This window comes from Diadema setosum, chromosome 2 (genome assembly GCF_964275005.1).
Source record: "Diadema setosum chromosome 2, eeDiaSeto1, whole genome shotgun sequence".
Lineage (NCBI taxonomy): Eukaryota > Metazoa > Echinodermata > Echinoidea > Diadematoida > Diadematidae > Diadema > Diadema setosum.
This window is the reverse complement of record NC_092686.1, coordinates 44,106,748-44,124,902: the sequence shown is the minus strand read 5'-3', so window position 1 is coordinate 44,124,902 and position 18,155 is coordinate 44,106,748. Positions and strand designations below refer to the sequence as shown.

Below are 18,155 nucleotides of genomic sequence, written 5' to 3'. Positions count from 1 at the left end.
AGATTAAGTTGGCAATAACTTGCAAAATTTGTGTCCACTTTTATGATATATAAACAAAAACAGCAACAACAACACACACGTACACTCCCCACACACATGTACACCGCTGAAAGAACGTGGCACACACACAAAGTACACACGTCCACACAGACGAATGGATCGCCATATCGATCGCGCGATCGATGAATTCGCACTGCACTTTATTCGTCAAAGCCGCACGCAGCGGGTAAGTTAAATTGTTTTGCCGAACATTGAATATGATTTTTGTGGAGAGAAGGTGACAGTCAGTGAGATAGTGTCCAGTTATAACAATCGGAATTGATGTACGATTCTTGACAGGAAACTGATGCTTTTTTACTCTGTCACGTTTAGAAATTGAAACTTGTTAAGGCTCTAGAGCCGGTCTATCCGAGTCGTCTGTTCTTGTAGTCCCATACGTATATAATTACGTTTGATTTCACCCAATCTGTTAGACTCCAGGGGTGGTATTCTGTAAGGATCCTAGGACAGCTCTCGCTCCTAAATACGCGATTGGTATTCTGTAACACCGCGCGTAGGAGGAGAAATAGGATAGTGACGTCAGAGATCCTTATTTCTCTCCCAGCTTAGGATAGGGGCGTAACTTGGTATGTTAATTAGATGTAATTAGATGTAAATGAGATCTTAAGATAAGTGGTATTCTGTAAGCTCAAGTAGGATCAACTTTAGGAGCAAAATTAAGGATAGCCTCTAGGCAATCTTTCTCGGGCGCTTTATGTCGGGCGACCTGCTGTCTCTTATTCTATATGTTCATGAACAAGAAAATAGATACATGAATCGTATAACAGAGTTATCTGTTCCTCTCACACTGAGGATTTTAAAACTGCAGTCTATAGAATGTTCGTAACAATAATTCTTTATCTGGTATGTGTTTATTTGTTTAGTGTTCGTCATTTTCTAAATTCTCTATTTTCATGTTTGAACATAATATACTTATAGGGCATATCTATCTTTTCAATTTTTTTTTTGTTTGAAGCGCCATGAGTACTGAAAGGTTGGCCTGTGCGCTATACAAGAAACCACTATTATCATTTATATTATTGTATTATTATTATTATCATTATTATTATTAATATTATTATCATCATCATTATTATTATGCTCAACGTCGGCCCGGACGTCATGCGGACGCAGTGCCAGATCCAGGATTTCATGCCGGGGGGGGGGGGGGGGGGGGCACACCAATTTAGTTCCAAAGGGATGACTTGCGAAAATACTGAGAAATGTGCGCGAAGGGGCGCAAAGCGCGAGGTCCCTTGCGGCGGGGGACAGGAAGCTCAGGCGGGTTCTAGATGCTCTCTGGTGCAATCTGAGCCTTATTGGGGAGGATTTTATCCTGCAAACTAATAAGAGTTGTGTTTGAAAAAAGTAAAATTTTCAAAACTGGGAGTAATTTATTTCTTAATATCTCAAGGATGTCACAAACAATAATACGTAGTTCATGCATTGTTGATATCACGCAACTATAGTCTATGGTTGTATCGCATTTTATCCTTTCATTTATTTCTCTTTTTGTTTTAAGATCGTGCCATTTGAAGACATAGCAAGGGAAGAAAATGAAGAAGAGGAAGAAGACAAACTGAATAATGAAACTCGCGAAGCTGCATTGCACCTATGTCAACGCTGCATATTGTGTAATGAGTTAAGGTGTCCGGAATGATCTTGACAGGATTGTCGATTAATTTTATCATGTAACTAAAGTTTAGGTTTGCATTCCATTTTATCCTTCCTTTTTTTTCGCTCTTTTGTTTTAATTTAAAAAATCACGCAATTTAGAAGAGAAAAGAAGCAAAAAGAAATTAAAAAGGAGAAAATACCGATGGAACCAATGGGAGCGACATCGCACTATCAACGCTGTATTTATTAATTAGGTAACTTTGTGCCGTCTTCAAGTCTCCGAAATTACATCTTTAATGACCATATAGTGAATACTATCAATAAAGTGTGGGCGCGCATTGCTTTTCATGCTCTCTTTTGCGTTTATTGTTCATTTTAAGGATCACATTATTTAGAAAGAATAAGCATATAAAAAGGGAAGGAAATATTGGTCCAACTAACGGAGCGGCATCGCAGTACAACGCTGCGTTTTGCTTAGCTTTGCATCGCTGAAAATATCACTTATATTCTGCGAAATTATCTTTTCTTTCATGACAATGATGGATGCCTATCACTTTACAAAGTGTGAGTTTGCATCACTTTTTACACTTTCTTTTGCGTTTCTTTTTTCTTATTTCAAGGATTACACTGATTTGAAGGAAAAAAAAGGAATAAGAAGAAAATATTGGTGCAACTATAACGAAGCGGCATTCCGCTATATCAAAGCTGCGTTTAGCGTCCCTGAAAACGTGACTTAGAGTCTTTGCGCTGTGAGTTTTTTATATAATTCAAGAATCGACGAATTTAAAAGAAAAGAAAAACAAAAAATTATTGAAAGAAAAAAATATGAGTGGAACGAGCTTAGCGCAGAGTCAGCGGCATCACACAATCAACGCTTTGTGTCGCTAAAATGTGACCTAACATTGTCCGAAATTATCATTTCGTTGATAATCGTTGATACTTGGGCCTATCACATGTAATAAAATGTAGGTTTGCATCACAGTCTATCCTCTCATTTATTTTTTTATCCCGCAATACTTCAAAGATCACGCAATTTACGAGAACATCGAAGAAAAGGAAGAAGAGGTACATGAAAAATAAAAATTAATAATGCGACTGTCACGAAGCGGTATCCGCAACTATCAACGTTGCATACTGTGAAGTAGGAATTGCTATCGATCTAATTGAGCTAATCTTTGCAAAATCTTGATGCAAATTATTGGAACTCGTAAGGCCTACATTTATTATGGTGTGCTAATTAAGTGCCTGCTAAAGTTTTGATGATTACAATTTTTTTTTTTTTAACTGTAAAATTAGACTGACAAGTAATACATCTCTAACTCCTCGCACAGTAGAGCTACGTGAAGCGCATGTTTGAGCAATGTAGACCTTGGGCGCGCATTGCGTAAAATTAGGAAGATGATTGGCTTATAGAGACTGCGTCGGGCGTGTCCTGTCTTTTCTCATTAATATTCATTATTCATAACTGACTGTCCTAGGATAGGCTTAGGACAGGCTTACAGAATACCGATTTTGCCTGTCCTAAGGGTATCCTATTTTCTGTCCTACGCGCGCTCCTAGGATCGAAATAAGGATCGCGCTTACAGAATACCACCCCAGCTCTAGCCTCTGTTAGAGGCTACCGCTCATGACAACACTCAACAGAGAAGAAAATTGCAAACAACAAACAAATAAATTTAGGGTATGTAGTGATAGACACTGCACTAAGAACAAGGGGTGCATTGGAGCGCTCTAGTCTAAAGTGAACCAAAGCAGTCTAGCAACTAACGTTAGAAATAACGAACTGTGGCAGTTTAGGAGGAGCGTTCGAGCGAGCGCTTGCGCTCTGTTGAGAAAGCATAGAACCTACCTCAAGAGTTAAATTTTATTTTTATTCAAGAAAAGGTCACGCATTTTTGTAGCAAGAATGCCATCCACCTGGTGCTTGAGCTACTTACAGCTGAGCTGTCCCAAACAAATCCAAAGAGAATGATGTTTTTGCATTGTGACGTATGCGCATGATACGCGCGTGCTTTAAAGTGAACTTTTGGTACGCTTTTGGAGCACATCGGAAAGTGGTCCACTTTTGGCTCTGTACAGTACGGTACGATTAGGAGCGTTCGAGCGCTCCTCTGGCACGGGTACAGTATGGTACAGTACGCTTTAGGAGAGCGCTCGAACGCACCCATGGTCAAGGACCTACCAGTCACGTTGTGGTCATGGTACGCAGTATCAGATAAACTAAAGAATAAAATTACAATTGTTCTGCACATGGTAAACTGTAATTACACATAGATCCTAGTCCTCAGTGTGAGAGGAACAGATATGTTTTAAGTTTGGATTTGAATGTTTCTGTAGATGACAGTTGCCTTGACTGAATAGAGCTAACGTCAATTACAGTATGGTCGCCACTGCGGTAAGGTCGCCAGACATTCACATCGCATGTAACGTGCGCCGCTATCGGAGATCAGGTTGGGCGACGGATTTTCATCACTCTCAAAATACATTCGTAATTCACCTTTTTCCTCCGTAAAAGCACAAATCATTTTAATCAAAATATATTTTACCATATGTAACAGGTGATAAAACAATTTTTAATGCGAGGATGTTTTTGATTTAGAATGGATTTCAGGTGGCAGATTAAGGGAGATTTTCAAACGCGGTGACCGACAATGCCTCCTTCATTGAAGCGTATGTATAACACACATGCTAATAATATGTGGCCGGCTATGGGCGGCGAACTAATTCAGTGCCGATATTAGTTCGCCAGCCGGGACGTGCACAAGAATTAAACACAAGTGGCGACCATACGGTAATTGACGTTAGTTAACCGATTCCACAATTTTGGTCCCATAACAGAGAAAGCACAATCACCCCATCCATGCTTTACTCTGGGTGTTTGGAGTATTTAGTAGATGATGAACGTGACCTTGTGCCAGATTATTGTATTTGGGAACAGAGTCACATAGGTATACAGTGAGTCGTGTATTTTTACCATATTTATATCATCAAATGGATTCGTGTTATATTTATAATACTCCATATAGACGGTCTAACACAGTTTAGGTAAAAGAGTTCTTGAACTGAACTGTAATTTGGCACTGTTGGATACACAGCCCTGTCGCTGTACACTGGTGCACAGAGACGCCTACATGTAAGCGCACCAGTGACGTACCCCAACACTTAGGCCTACGTGTTACTGGTTAAGGCCTACAGTGCCCCAAGCGGGGTTAGGAGAAGTGCACGGCATCTGGTCAGGCTACTAGAGTGTTGGGCCTCTCTAGAACCTAGATCTAGATTAGCTAGAAACAATGACCCACTGCACTGGCACTACATCCCCCATTTGTGACCCGGATCCGGATGTGATGGTTTATCTATAGATATGCACCCATCATTTAGAGGAGTGATGAGCCTCTGTCCTCCAGAAGGCGTTAGAAGCTAGATCTTGAAATTCTAGTGGAAAACTTCTAGATCCTCTCTCTAGAGAAAGTGGTCTCTAGGTTGTAGAATTTTTCTTTAAATCAAAGTTAGATAGTGAGTATTTGTCTTTACTTAAGTGTGCTTGACTCTATCAGTTTTCAAAGAGCAACCTGAACATTCTGTTTCATTGGCCATGGTAAATTAAAACACCTAAATTCTGATACTGCCTACATTAACAATAACAACCAAACATATTGTACTTTGTAATTTGTTTTCAAATTTTCTCTACTTCAGGAATTGTGTGCCAAATGACAACAGTGGATGATGTCTGACCAAGCATGTCTTTGAAGTTGACATAAAAATGCTAAAGCAAACATCAGAGCTCTTCTCTTCAAATCCTCGGTGAGTAATGAGAAACGTATCCAATATTATTTGAACAAACTCTAGCTATTTTTTTTTTTTTTATTTTTTATTCAGAGACATTCACCATGTAAAGCACTTTAAACATGATTACAAATTAGATGATCTAGTGATTCTATAGCATTTTGTAAGATGTTTGTCAAACTCCCATTTTAGTTATGAAAGTGTATGTAGATTCTAGTTTGATATTTCAGAAGAGTTTTTTTGTGTTCATTGTACTTCTACACTATAGCTGCTAGCCACTATGTACAAGTTCTACAAATTAGCCCCTTACCCATGTTTTTGATTTAAAGAGATCTATGAATATTGAAATAAACTTTTTCATGCTAAACCTATTGAAAAAAAAAAAGAAAAAGAAAAGACTTGGAAGATCAAGTTTACATCAAGCTTGCCAGGATATGAGTGAAAAAAATTTCTCTGATTGAGAATGATTACTACACTATGTGCAATGGTATTTTCCTGTCATATTTCTTTATTGACCTTTGTTGTGGTATACAAATATTTGTATTATACATACAAAACATTTTCAAGAAATGTTGTGAAATGAATTACTCACCGAAGGTGGTAATTAAACAATGCAAAGTCCCAGAATGGTAATGAAGTTCAATATCTCTGTAAGTAAATGATGATCTGTCATTTTGAAGGTGATAGATAATCTTAAGCAAGAATTAAAATAGAAAACAACAACAAAAGAGCAGACACATACATATAGTTTTGATTTAGTTCATTGATGTGATTGTCCCATGATAATCAGAAACTTGACTGTTTTATCAAAATTCATCTTGCAAAAGAGGACAAGAGTTAGTGAATTTTTAAACGATTAAATTCTACATAACTCAAGGTTCATGTAAATGTAGCACACTACTCCTACATGTATGCTTTAGAAAAGCATTGATAATAATGCAGTCATGAATTTTCCATATTAAATGGGGTATTTTTTTTCTCTCTCTCTGCTTATATAGCTAATAAAAGAGGCTTGTGCTGTTTTATCTCATCCACAGTGAAAATTTTCAGCATTGTTTTGGAAGAGGAGATTGTCAACATGACTCTGCCATAAACTCAAGCCAAAGTTTCTCCAGCAGTGCTGCAAATTCACAGACCATGACCTCCCAAATGGAGAATTCTCAGTCCAGCTCATTTGACATGTTCTCTCAGATGATGATGTCACAGCAACAGACTTATTCTCAACAAAATGAGGTGAAATATGATATGATATTTATGGAAAGCTTGAAGGCATGAAGGCAAACTTTCATGTTACTCTTTGTGGCACACTGTTGGTCGTTAGTGCAATTGTATTTTCAGTTGTTCACAGTGTAATTGTTTGCTGTCATACATGTAGTTTTAGTGATTGATGTCAGATATTAAATTTTTGTGTGTGTTTGTTTTGTTTTGTTTTGTTTTGTTTTTGATATATATTCCATCCTGCATGTACTTATGTATCCCATTCAAACTTACAGAGATTTGAACAAAATTATGTATTTTCTACATAACCAGGAATCTGGTGATATACAATGTAGCATTTTTAATATGAGAGACAAAGGCTGTTCCACATCTATAGCATTCCCAGAGCAGTGATGGTCAAAGCTCTGTAACCATTGTAACAATAATTGATTAACATGGACTAAATGCACACAGGAGCTTTGATCATTCAGAAATACATAATTGTAGGTGTGATGAGTGTTGGAAGGCGCGCAGAGCAGGGCACTGATTATTAACTTTAATGCGAAACAGTCTGTTACCAGTGTGTACAGTGAAGGATTTTAGTTTATTGCAACTGGATCAAGTAGAGAAATGAGATGAGCCTTTTGAATGTTTTGAACAAGAATGCAGAATGAAGATGGTGGGCTGAAAGGGAGATGATTACAGTAAATGCAGTATATTTTAAGTTATAGCTTGCGTGACCAAACATTTCATGACAACCCTGGTCAGACGCTTGTGTCTTTGTTTGTTTAATTTTTAAAGAGATGCAGTACACATGTATCAATATGTTTATGGGCATTTCCGTGAGTTGTGCGACATGACCACCAAAATTTTACTCGCATATTTCAGGACAACTGATAATCTTACTTTGTTAGCCATAGTTTGAAGTGTGTAAAACCAACTTTACCTTTAAGAAAAGTTCCCTTTTGTGCATTTTATACCTTTTGAAACCAGAAAGCATTTTTTGACCTAAAAATCCCTAAAAATGCATTTTTGTTGCTCTTTGTGATTATTTTTTATATTTGAGGCTCAAATCAAATTTTGTTTGGTTTTACAAATCAAAAATGTATTAATCTAGCAGTAAATAAAGTGGAGACCTCGATATAAGATATTACTTCGGACAACAGCGTGCTCTTACATAGCTCGAGAAACTGCTGTAACGTGAGTTACCGAAACATGAACTTTTTAACCTAGCAATTTTACTATGCCCAACTGAGACATGGTATTTTGGATTATCAAATAACTATGCAGCACACATCCAAGAAATATGATGGGACTTATAGTCTTTGCTTCAAATTCTCATAACAGAGGTCTTAAAATTGTAACATGAGTTACCATGTAACGTGAGTTACCACAATGTAACGTGAGTTACCGACATGATTTTTCTTTAATACCAAGAAATGATATGAAGGTTGTGATTGTAAGTAACCAATGAGTACATGATTACTGAACTCTTGTATTAAGATTCTATTTCCAGTAGATTGTTATTCTCTTGGTCTCTCTCTATCACCAAACCAACTGGTCTACATGTACAATGTATTAATTACACATGTTCATCACATGTTAACTTCTGAAAGAAACTGTTCCATATTTACTATTTAATATTACAGTGCATGTATACTGATCTCTTACGAAAGTTGTTAAAAGACATTTCTCCTAAAGCTGCATGGACCTTGTTTCAGCAAATTATCAAAATTTTGTGATAACTATTAATAGCCTCCTGATTGGGATAATCACTGCATGATTACTCTTGAAAAGTTTTTGTTTTTGTAATTCAAGTGATTACTATTTGACATTTCATTTGTACCTACCTGTATAGACCAAAGCATTGTTTATGAGGCTGAAACATTTACATGTATGAACAGAATCTTAAGATTGGAGCTCGCTTCCTGCTGTTTTTTCTGAGATTTTTGAGAACTGAACATTGTGAATTTGACACGCTTATGTGTTTTATACTATTCTACCCTGAGGTTTTAGCTATATTGTAGCAAAATCCTACAGTGAAACTTTTCCATGTTTACTGTAATTTACTTTACAAGCTGATCTATTACCAAAAACTTGTTGAATGTGAACCTCATTATCAGACATTTTCTTTAAGAGCTGGACAGTCATGTACCTTAAAGCAAACTGTCAACATTTTGTGATATTAATAGTTAGCCTCCTGATCACAAAATATTTACTATTCATGTTTTTCATTGGGATTTACTGCTTCAGTCTGCTTGATTACTCTAGAAAATACTGGTATACTTTTTACATGTATGTACAATTTAAATAATGGCTACTTGACATTTCATAGACCAAAGCCATTGTTTTTTAAGGCTTAAACATTTATGAACATGTTTTATTAAACTGATCAATACTGGTAGCAGATAACTAAAATTTATCTGCAGTTTCTGTAATTCAATTCTAATTTCTGTACCAGTTTAGTATAAGAATTTGTAAACAAATCAAACATACAAACAATTGATTATTGAGTAAATTCAAACAATTATCAAATAATTGGAATATAAATTACATTGTTTAAAAGTTAAAAGATTTATTGAAATATTCATTTCTGAACCTTTAAACTCTCCACAGACTACATGTACAGGTCTCTAGTCTTGTGACTCAGTGTATTAAATGGAATAGTTTATGGATGACTTGTTTTATCTAGATAGCCTGAAATCCATTTAAATCTAGTAAAATAAAAAAAAAACAATCAAATCAAATTCTCAATTAAATCCTCAATTTCTGATGCATTTGTTAACTGGAAAAGAGTGTAATTTAATGAAATAGACTCTGTTTCATATCATTTTGTTGAATACAATTTTTTTCTCAGTACAAATGAAAGCTTGGAAAACGACTCAATTAAAAATGAAATTTATCTTCAAGTTGGTATTCTAAATGTAAAGTTTCCTGCCTTTTGGTAATCTCATGGATAAAATGGGATTAATTACTGTTAGATCAATGTTCAAATCAATTTAGATTCTTTATTCATGGAGTTTGTTTGTGAAAAAAAGTTGTCTTGGTAAGTTTTCTTTGGATTATTAAGACAAAAAATCGTCTTGTGATCATGTGGACAAACTGTAACGTGAGTTACCGTAACGTGAGTTACCGCTTCACATGACGATACCTGGAGAATGTAAGACAATTTGAATTTTTACCATACTTGGTGATGTATGTTGTTAGTCCATGACTTTGACACGATAGACTTTAAAGTCTCTCTATTTCTTGTTTGAGGAAACTTTTGAATATAAGACATGCCAAATTTTTGCATGTCCAAATTATGTAACGTGAGTTACCGACATTTGTAGTGTTTTTTCTCATAGTTCTCATAAGAGTCTGTGGATGTAATGTTGCTGTGAGGTAGGATGGAGGTGCATGATGCTCATTCACATATAGTAACTCATATCACTAATTAGGTTTTAAGGATATTGATCTCAACGACCTAATTTTGAGTTCAAAATGTAACGTGAGTTACCGTGGAAATGCCCTTATATGTTAAAGACTGTGTCTTCTGACATTCAATCCTTTTATCCTCTCATTCAATGCACAATTTATTGTTCTGTGAAATGGTTGTCGGGTTGTAATTCTAGATAGTGCATGCAGTGATTTGCTTTCACTTTGATACAGAATGCGTCATCAAAATTCTACATGAAGTATATGTCCAAGCCACCGTTGTTCCAGAAAGAAAATTCATCAAGGAAACCATCCCTAACCAGACGCAGGAGCATGCAGGAAATACAGGACCTCAACAGAGAGAAGGCTAAGGAAAGAGATGATAGGTAAGCTAAACTCAACAATCAATTCATTGGTAGTATGTATGGTATATTCCATGTTTTTCAACATCAAACATTCAGTTCTATTACAATGTATGTACCTTTTTTTAGAGTCGCTCTGTTCTGGATATCTCAGCCATTTCAAAATCAATTTTCTTGAAATATATGGTGAATTCCTCTTTGAATTGCATGCTCTTTCATATTTCATAAGAGGTTTCTCCTTATCTCCCCAAAAATGTTAGAAACCTGAAGTTAGGTCTCAACCAAAGCTATACGACCCCTTTAAATGCCATTTTTACACTTTTAGTAGGCTTTTATTCAAGTGTGTTCTGATGTATTTATTTATATTAATATATTAGAAAGTGTCAAGACTAGACATGCCAAAATTTTGTCACAAACTGGTGTTGTAATGGAAGCTCAAGAATTTAAATTGCCAAAGCCACTGTAAAGATCCACATATTCACCAAGTCCAGGTGTAGTGGTGTTACTATTGTTATAGATATTGATGTGACAATCCACTGATAAGAATTTGAAGGAAGGCATAAACTAAAGTGATTGTGGTACCATTTTATACATAATAATCACATGATAATTAAATGGTATTTTCACTTCGACAATGCACATATGTTCCGATGTAAACATACAAGTGTATCCATGGCCCTTTAGTATGTAGTGTTGGCTGGCCACAATCGTTACGTTACTTCATTCACTTTTTATGTCAGAGATCTCATCAACACCTTCATAGCCATTGTGAAGGAGTGTTCGAATGAAGTCAAACATGCAACATCTGCCATAAAGAAGGACTTGGATTCAAACATCGCTGAAACAACAAAACGAAGTGCAGATCTCATCACAAAAAGTATGTTGTAATGAAATAGTAATCTTAGGTATACACTTGATAGCATGACATTATCTCTGGATGATGTATGATTGACAGTGGTCTTCCACCTATTGTACATAGCAACCTTTATGTGCCATAATCCATTTTCAAATGATTCAAGACAGTATACAAATAATTCACAGGTGAGAGTGTGTTAGTGGAGGTGCAGCACACTTGAGGGTATGTACAACATTTGGTGAAACATGCACGACATTGTGAATACCCTGAAGTGAACTGCATCTCCACTAACATCACAAACTTAAGCCAGTGCATTATTTGATTTATAAAACGGGTCTATGAACTATTATTCACGTACCTTTATGGGTGAATACCAGTCAGCTACATGTAGAACTGGCTCAAAAGTCAAGATATTCAAAGATATCGTTCCAAGCACTGAGCATGAGCTATACAGAAGCTTGGGAGTGATTGATTATGTGCTTGTAACTGATTAAGTTTGCACTTATAAAGTATACACAGTGTGCACCCTCTCTTCCCTATGTTTACATGTGGACACATATTTCTCAGAAACCACATACATTATACCTTTTCCATCTTACCCTGCAGTCACTGGGGAGCTCTCACAGTACCACAAGCAACTCATTGACATGTTGAAGACCAGAGAAGACCATGACACTCAAATTCAGAGCTTGATGGAAACCATTGCCTCTGTAAGTATGAATGTAATGTAGGATTTCCTTCACCCTTGCATCCTTGCAAATTGATTTCATATGAGTCAACTTAATGAAATTAGTTTGAAATGAAAATCCCCTCCATGGCAAAGTAGACTTCAGTATTCCCTTGACTTGATAGACCAATATACCAAGAGCTGCATACATTGAAAGAAAAAAAAAAAGTGGTGTTAATGATATCTTTTCATCAACTAAGTTTTAGTATGATTTCACAATGTCATACTGTAGTCTTGGGTGTGGGTAGGAGGTATTTTAGATTGCTGATTTCAATCTTCAGTTTGATTTTCTATGTCATTAGAAGAAAAAAATGGCATAAGTTTGTAAAGCGGGAGCTTTTATATTCGTCAAGATTCGATACCAGGACATGGCTCACTTGAATGTGTGCATGTTTATTTACAATGCCCTACATTTGTGCAATATTTTCATCACCAAGTATGATTTCACAGTATCATCCTGTAGTCTTCGGTGTGTGTGTAGAAGGTCTTTTAAATCACTGAGTAGATTCTTCAATTTAATTTTCTTTGTCATTTAATAAAAAATGGCATAAGTTTGTAAAGAAGAGACTTTCAAATTCATCAAGATTCAACACCAGGACATGCCTCATCAACACTCTAATGTACTCATGTTTAGGTACAATACCTTACATTTGTGTACTTGCTTTGGAAGGATGTTTGTCTACTATTACATGAAATATCTACTATACACTATTTCTGATCGCTATGTCTAAATGGGTCATGAATTGCTTGACTTGTGTTCAACAAAAGTGAAGCAGTGAGTGAAAATAAATGTAAACTTCTTTTCTCCGACCTGTACAGAAAGACGCACAGATTAGAATCTTGGAATCTGAACTGGATTTAGCAAAGAAGGACAGGAATGAGCATTTGCTGAAAGCCATGTTAGACATGTGCACAGAGCAACAGAGCTTGACAAGGCAACACCTGGATAAGGTCCATGAAGGCCAGCTGAACATCACAGAGCAGCAAACCAAGCTGTTGGAGGAAACCGAAAAGAGCCATGCCACCTTATCAAAGGTCACAGCAGCATGCGATGCAGGTGCTTCAGCAAGTGGACGCCATGTAGGAGCTCCGCAGGTTAATCCACAGCGAGACAGGATGGGACATTATGCTCCTTCCACATCTGCTCTAGCCGATGGTGCAGTTGGTGCCAGACAAAGGCATGTATCTGGTCCAATGTGGAGTGGAAATGTGTTACAGCCAAAGTCAACGGAACAATCCAATTTCACCAGAGCAAACTCCTCTAATCAGGTGAGCAGCCACTACTTCAATCCGTCAGTGCAGCAGCCACCAATGGTCCATCATGAAAGATGTGGTGGAGGGAATACTCACCCAGCCTCAAATCTCTTCCAGAATCAATCAGCTGGTACCCAAAGTACAGATTTCCATTCTGATATATCTTCATATGATTATGGCATGCCGCAACATCGTACAAGGCAAGCTACAGCTCAATACAATCAACCTCCCTCAAATCAAAGGTTAATGGCACACGAGTCTTACCCTATTGGTCAGCGCTCAGGAAGTGTGCAAAACTTTTCTCGTGAGCAGCAGAGCATTTCAGTATCATCTGGCTTCCAAGGACTTGGAAACAGGCCATCCTGTATTAGCCACTTTGCCAACAAATTTAGCAGCCCAAACTATGATGCAACTGGAAAGCAACTCTGGAGTAAGAAAAATGTGGGACCTTCTCCGGTTGCAGCTGTAGCTCCTCAAATGCACAATGAAAATTCTGACCCTGACACTCGGAGCACTCAGACTGCGTCACAGCCCAGACGTCAAAAATGCTCACAAAAGTCAAGGAGTAGGACCCACTTTGGATCAAGGAAGAGGCAAAAAAGAGCTCGCACAGTAGCGGTACAGCCACAGAGGAAGTCTGCACGCCTATCAACCAGAGGCAGCCAGTGTGGGGATGAAGAGTCAAAGACTACCAGTGCTCCAGCATCAGCACAGTCAGGAAAACAAAGGAAACGCAAGTGTGCCCAAACAGGTGACATGTATGAATGTCAACAGTCCCACCAGAGGGACATGACTGAAACTCTTGCAAGTGCAGTAAACATTACAAAGAGGTGCAGAAGTAACACCAGTAACCAGCAGTGTAGTGGCCCTGCGTCATATGTGATGCCAGCTAAAAAGAGGCAGTGTATGTACCAGCAATCAAGGAGTATTCCTGGTGCGAATGCAGTACCTTTCAAATCTAAGCCTCAAGACAAATATTCCACAGATGTCCTGGAGAGTTATTCCTCTGAAGACTCATGTGATGAGGATGAATACTCTTTTCGTGATGAACCCGAGGAACTGCACAGGGAGACCAGCAAGAAGGTATACCCAGACACTAGAAAGAATTCTACCTCTGTCTTGAAGGTAGAGCAGGCAGTTGAAGAGGTGTTTTCGAAGAAGTGAGTATCTTATATTAGAAATACACAACACTTTCTTTGTCACTGAGATATTTCATTCATTTCTGTCAGTAATGCATTTGATATAATTTTTTTTAATTTTTTTTATTTTTATTTTTTGTGTTGTACCAGAATCAAGTCTGGCTTTCCTGAAGTCTATTGACACTAGGCCAAAATTCAAGACCACGTTAGTCCAGATTGAATGCTATTATTGTGCAGTTGATGAATATTGATAAACTTCATCTTTACAGTCCATAATACATGTTTTTGATATAATAGCTCACCTTTATGTGATTTCTGCTAAATATCTCTGGACATGTAGTGGATATTACAATACATTGCATATTTAGCTCAGGATACAAAGGTATTCAGCCAGGATGAAGGAAGGCATCATTTGCATCCTCTTTAATTTTCATTGAATGTTCACAGCACACAGCATCTTTCCATGGCTGTGATATACTATTCAGGGAGATAAGATGTTACTGCTATGAATTGGATATATATCATATTAAGTGTACCGCATGAGCCTTCATTCTTTGCGAAAAAAAAAGCCAATTTATTCTTAAAACCTTTTGCAATGTTTTTACAAATGAGAGCTTCAGTGTATGAGACAAATAAATGACTCTTTTTTTTTTTAGGTCAATTTTGACATATGCAAAATCCAGAAAAACCAAGCTCACACCAGCTCCACAGCCTAGAAAGAAATTACCAAATGGTCAGTTGCACCTGTCTAATAAAGATGTGGTGGTCATGCAGACTGACAAACACTTTGGACAAGAGGACACACATGGTGAGTTAAACTTCGTTATGGAGGTTCCCCTCATATCTAAAAAGTTTGATTATGTGTTCTTTGGAGTACCAGTATCTGTGTGATGATAACCTTCCTACTTCTTGTGAAGCATGCAGGAGACTAGCATTTCAACATTTTAACAGGTCAGTTCAGAACACCATAGCATTATGCTTCAGAAAGCACTCACATTTTTTTTTCATTATTTTTAAGATATTCATACACTTTGAAATTGTGTCAAATGGTAGTTAAGTTTCCAAATTTTCATTTTTTGAACAGATGTGCTTCAGTAAGAAACTGTTCCTCCATTGTTGGTCATATTACCTTGCAGTTTTATTGCTGCAATGTCTTTGGATTTATAGAGGTTTGCAATTATGGGAACCACAGCTAGATCACAATGTGTACTCATCTTGCAGCAGAAATTTACCAGTGAGGCCTCCAGAAATAAATCCGTTTTGGGTTTTTTTTTTAATACATGTATATGCTATATTTATTTATTCATTTATTTATCTTTTTGAGGGTGGAGGTTGTTTTAATTATGCAGTTTTGTGCAAGTTTGTGTGCTTGCAGCAATTTTGAAACAACATCATCATTTGATAATCTATAAAAACTATTCAAATATAAATAGCATATTTTCAAGCATTTTTCTTCTCTAGGAGTTAGTGAAAACCATGAAAATTTCCTTAGGTCAAATTTTGTTTTTATATACCCAGCATCTTCCAGAAAGCACTTGGTTCCAGAAGGGATTCCAGTCACTGAAAGTGATGATGATGACAGCTCTCAGGAGATGTACTTTTCTCTGAAACTGCCAGAGTCCACAGGTAAAAGCTCACCTGAAATTCTGTTAATGTCATTTTGCACTTGAAAGACATTGATAAATCACAGTCACTATCAATTGATGAAAATAGAGATTATCAGCTGTTACACATTGTGAATTCAGTTATTGTACTGTATTTCATTGAAAAGTACTTCCCAAGTAATAATGAAATACCGAGATAAGAAACTAGTAAGATGATATGATATTTTCAAAATGCCTCATGAAGAAGCCTAGAATAATTGTTTAAATAAGCTGTAAAGAATCCATGCAGACTAAGTAACCCATTGAGGATGGGCTGATTTTGCTACAACACGCATTTTTCATAGGCATTTGCCCAAGTATACTCGGGACTCGTCCTCAATGGGTTAATACTTTCAGCTTCTAAAGTTAGGAGGTAAAGCAATATATTGTTCATGCCTGCTTATTATCCAGGTACCCAGAATGATGAGGGCTGCAAACAGTCCTTGTGGTCATCGTTGATATCTCCTGGTGTGAATAATCAGCTTCCAGAGCCTTGCAGCTCAGAATTTGAGTCTGAGACTTCACAAGACTGTCATTTAGTCGCAGCCCCTTTGAAAAGCAAGAGAACTCAACAGGACGGTCCTAGAAACAAACATGTAAATGAAACTTTACCCTCAGATCTGTATAGTATAAATTGGTATATAAAAGAATAACAAAACAAAACATATGTATATAGTTGTACAATAAACTTTGTAAGCAAGTTGATGTCACATAAGTCAACAAACTGTCTAAAGTCAACATGATGAAAAGTTGGGGCCTGAATTTTTATTTCGTTGTAACTGGAATTGTACTGAATTGAACTGTAACTGGATACACGTGTATAAATATGTATGGATATAATGGAGAGAGATTGATACCTTATGGGGCATCTTTGTTTACACATAATGTTCTATATCTAGCATGACAGGGAATAAGCTGCTATGTAATGCATGTACAATTGTATGTACTGTTTATATGTGTGCATATATATATTTATACACACACACACACATATATATATATATATATATATAAAACAAAAACATTGATAGTAATGGCTGAGCTGTTTTGGAAAGTCAATGGGAATACACTTTGTACTAGCATAATATGAATTGATTTCATCAGCCCGGCAGAAATTATAAATCTTATTGGATTTAGCACTTTCAACAATGAATTTAGATTATGTAATAAGCAATACTTACGATTAAAATCCAAACATATGCATAAAGAAGTGATACAGTTTGATGCATTCTACATTTAAAGGGATAGTATAGTATTGGTGGTGATGAGGAATGGGCATTTAACTTTTTGCGAGATACCAAGAAACCATGTATGAAATAGTACAGAGCATACCATTCTAAGAGGAATTCAAAGTTTATTTGATGAAAATTGGTTTTGGAATGACTGAGACATCCAAAAACAAAGTAAAACAAAGCGATCATAATAAAAGTTGGGTCCCACCTTTTATGACAATTGCTCTGTTTTGGATATCTCGGCCAATTCAAAGCCAATTTTCATTAAACAAACGTCAAATCCCTCTTGGAATTACATGCTCTTTCATATTTCATAAGAGGTTTCTCATCTCACCCAAAAATTTTAGAAATCAGACAGTATGCCTCAACCAAAACTATACAATCCCTTTAAGAAAGTTTTCTATGCTGACAATATTGCTGAAGACCCTTGTGATGAAATTGTGCAACAAGGTACTGTTTTCTGTTATTAAAGCCCCCCCCCCTTTTTTTTTTTTTAATTTGCCTGTGAATTCCTCATTAATTGGTATAACTCTATTGTGTTTACCCATTCTCCTCCAGGGTCTAAACACAAGTCGTAAGCGTAGAATGATATTTGGCTCCCAGGACAACCTCGGCCAGACTGTAGCCTACATTGGTAAATCTATTCAGGACATGAGGCAAGGCTATTGCTCGACATCAGTCTCCAGCTAGTCTCCTCTGAAGCCATCTTCCTTCTTTCTCTGATCAGCTCCTCCCTTTACACAGATACTGATTGTTTGTGTGTCTCTCTTCATTGATATGATGTGTTTGGAATGAAGACTTTTGATCGCTTATCTCTGCGACATGATTAGACAGTCAGTCGAAATGTGGACATTCATTCAGCTATAAGATATTTTTGGTTTCAAATAGA

At 36.8% G+C, this 18,155-nt stretch overlaps 1 protein-coding gene across 1 annotated transcript; it reads left to right on the top strand.

Moving 5' to 3' along the window:
• The first annotated feature begins 194 nt into the window (after window positions 1-194).
• On the top strand, window positions 195-18,155 carry LOC140245451 (uncharacterized). The gene is made up of 11 exons (XM_072325032.1): window positions 195-226; window positions 5,350-5,457; window positions 6,477-6,672; window positions 10,288-10,439; window positions 11,156-11,292; window positions 11,878-11,981; window positions 12,818-14,412; window positions 15,048-15,199; window positions 15,910-16,017; window positions 16,446-16,630; window positions 17,825-18,155. The coding sequence occupies exons 2-11, from the start codon at window positions 5,417-5,419 to the stop codon at window positions 17,954-17,956; spliced, it is 2,802 nt and encodes a 933-aa protein (XP_072181133.1). The 5' UTR covers window positions 195-226; window positions 5,350-5,416; the 3' UTR covers window positions 17,957-18,155.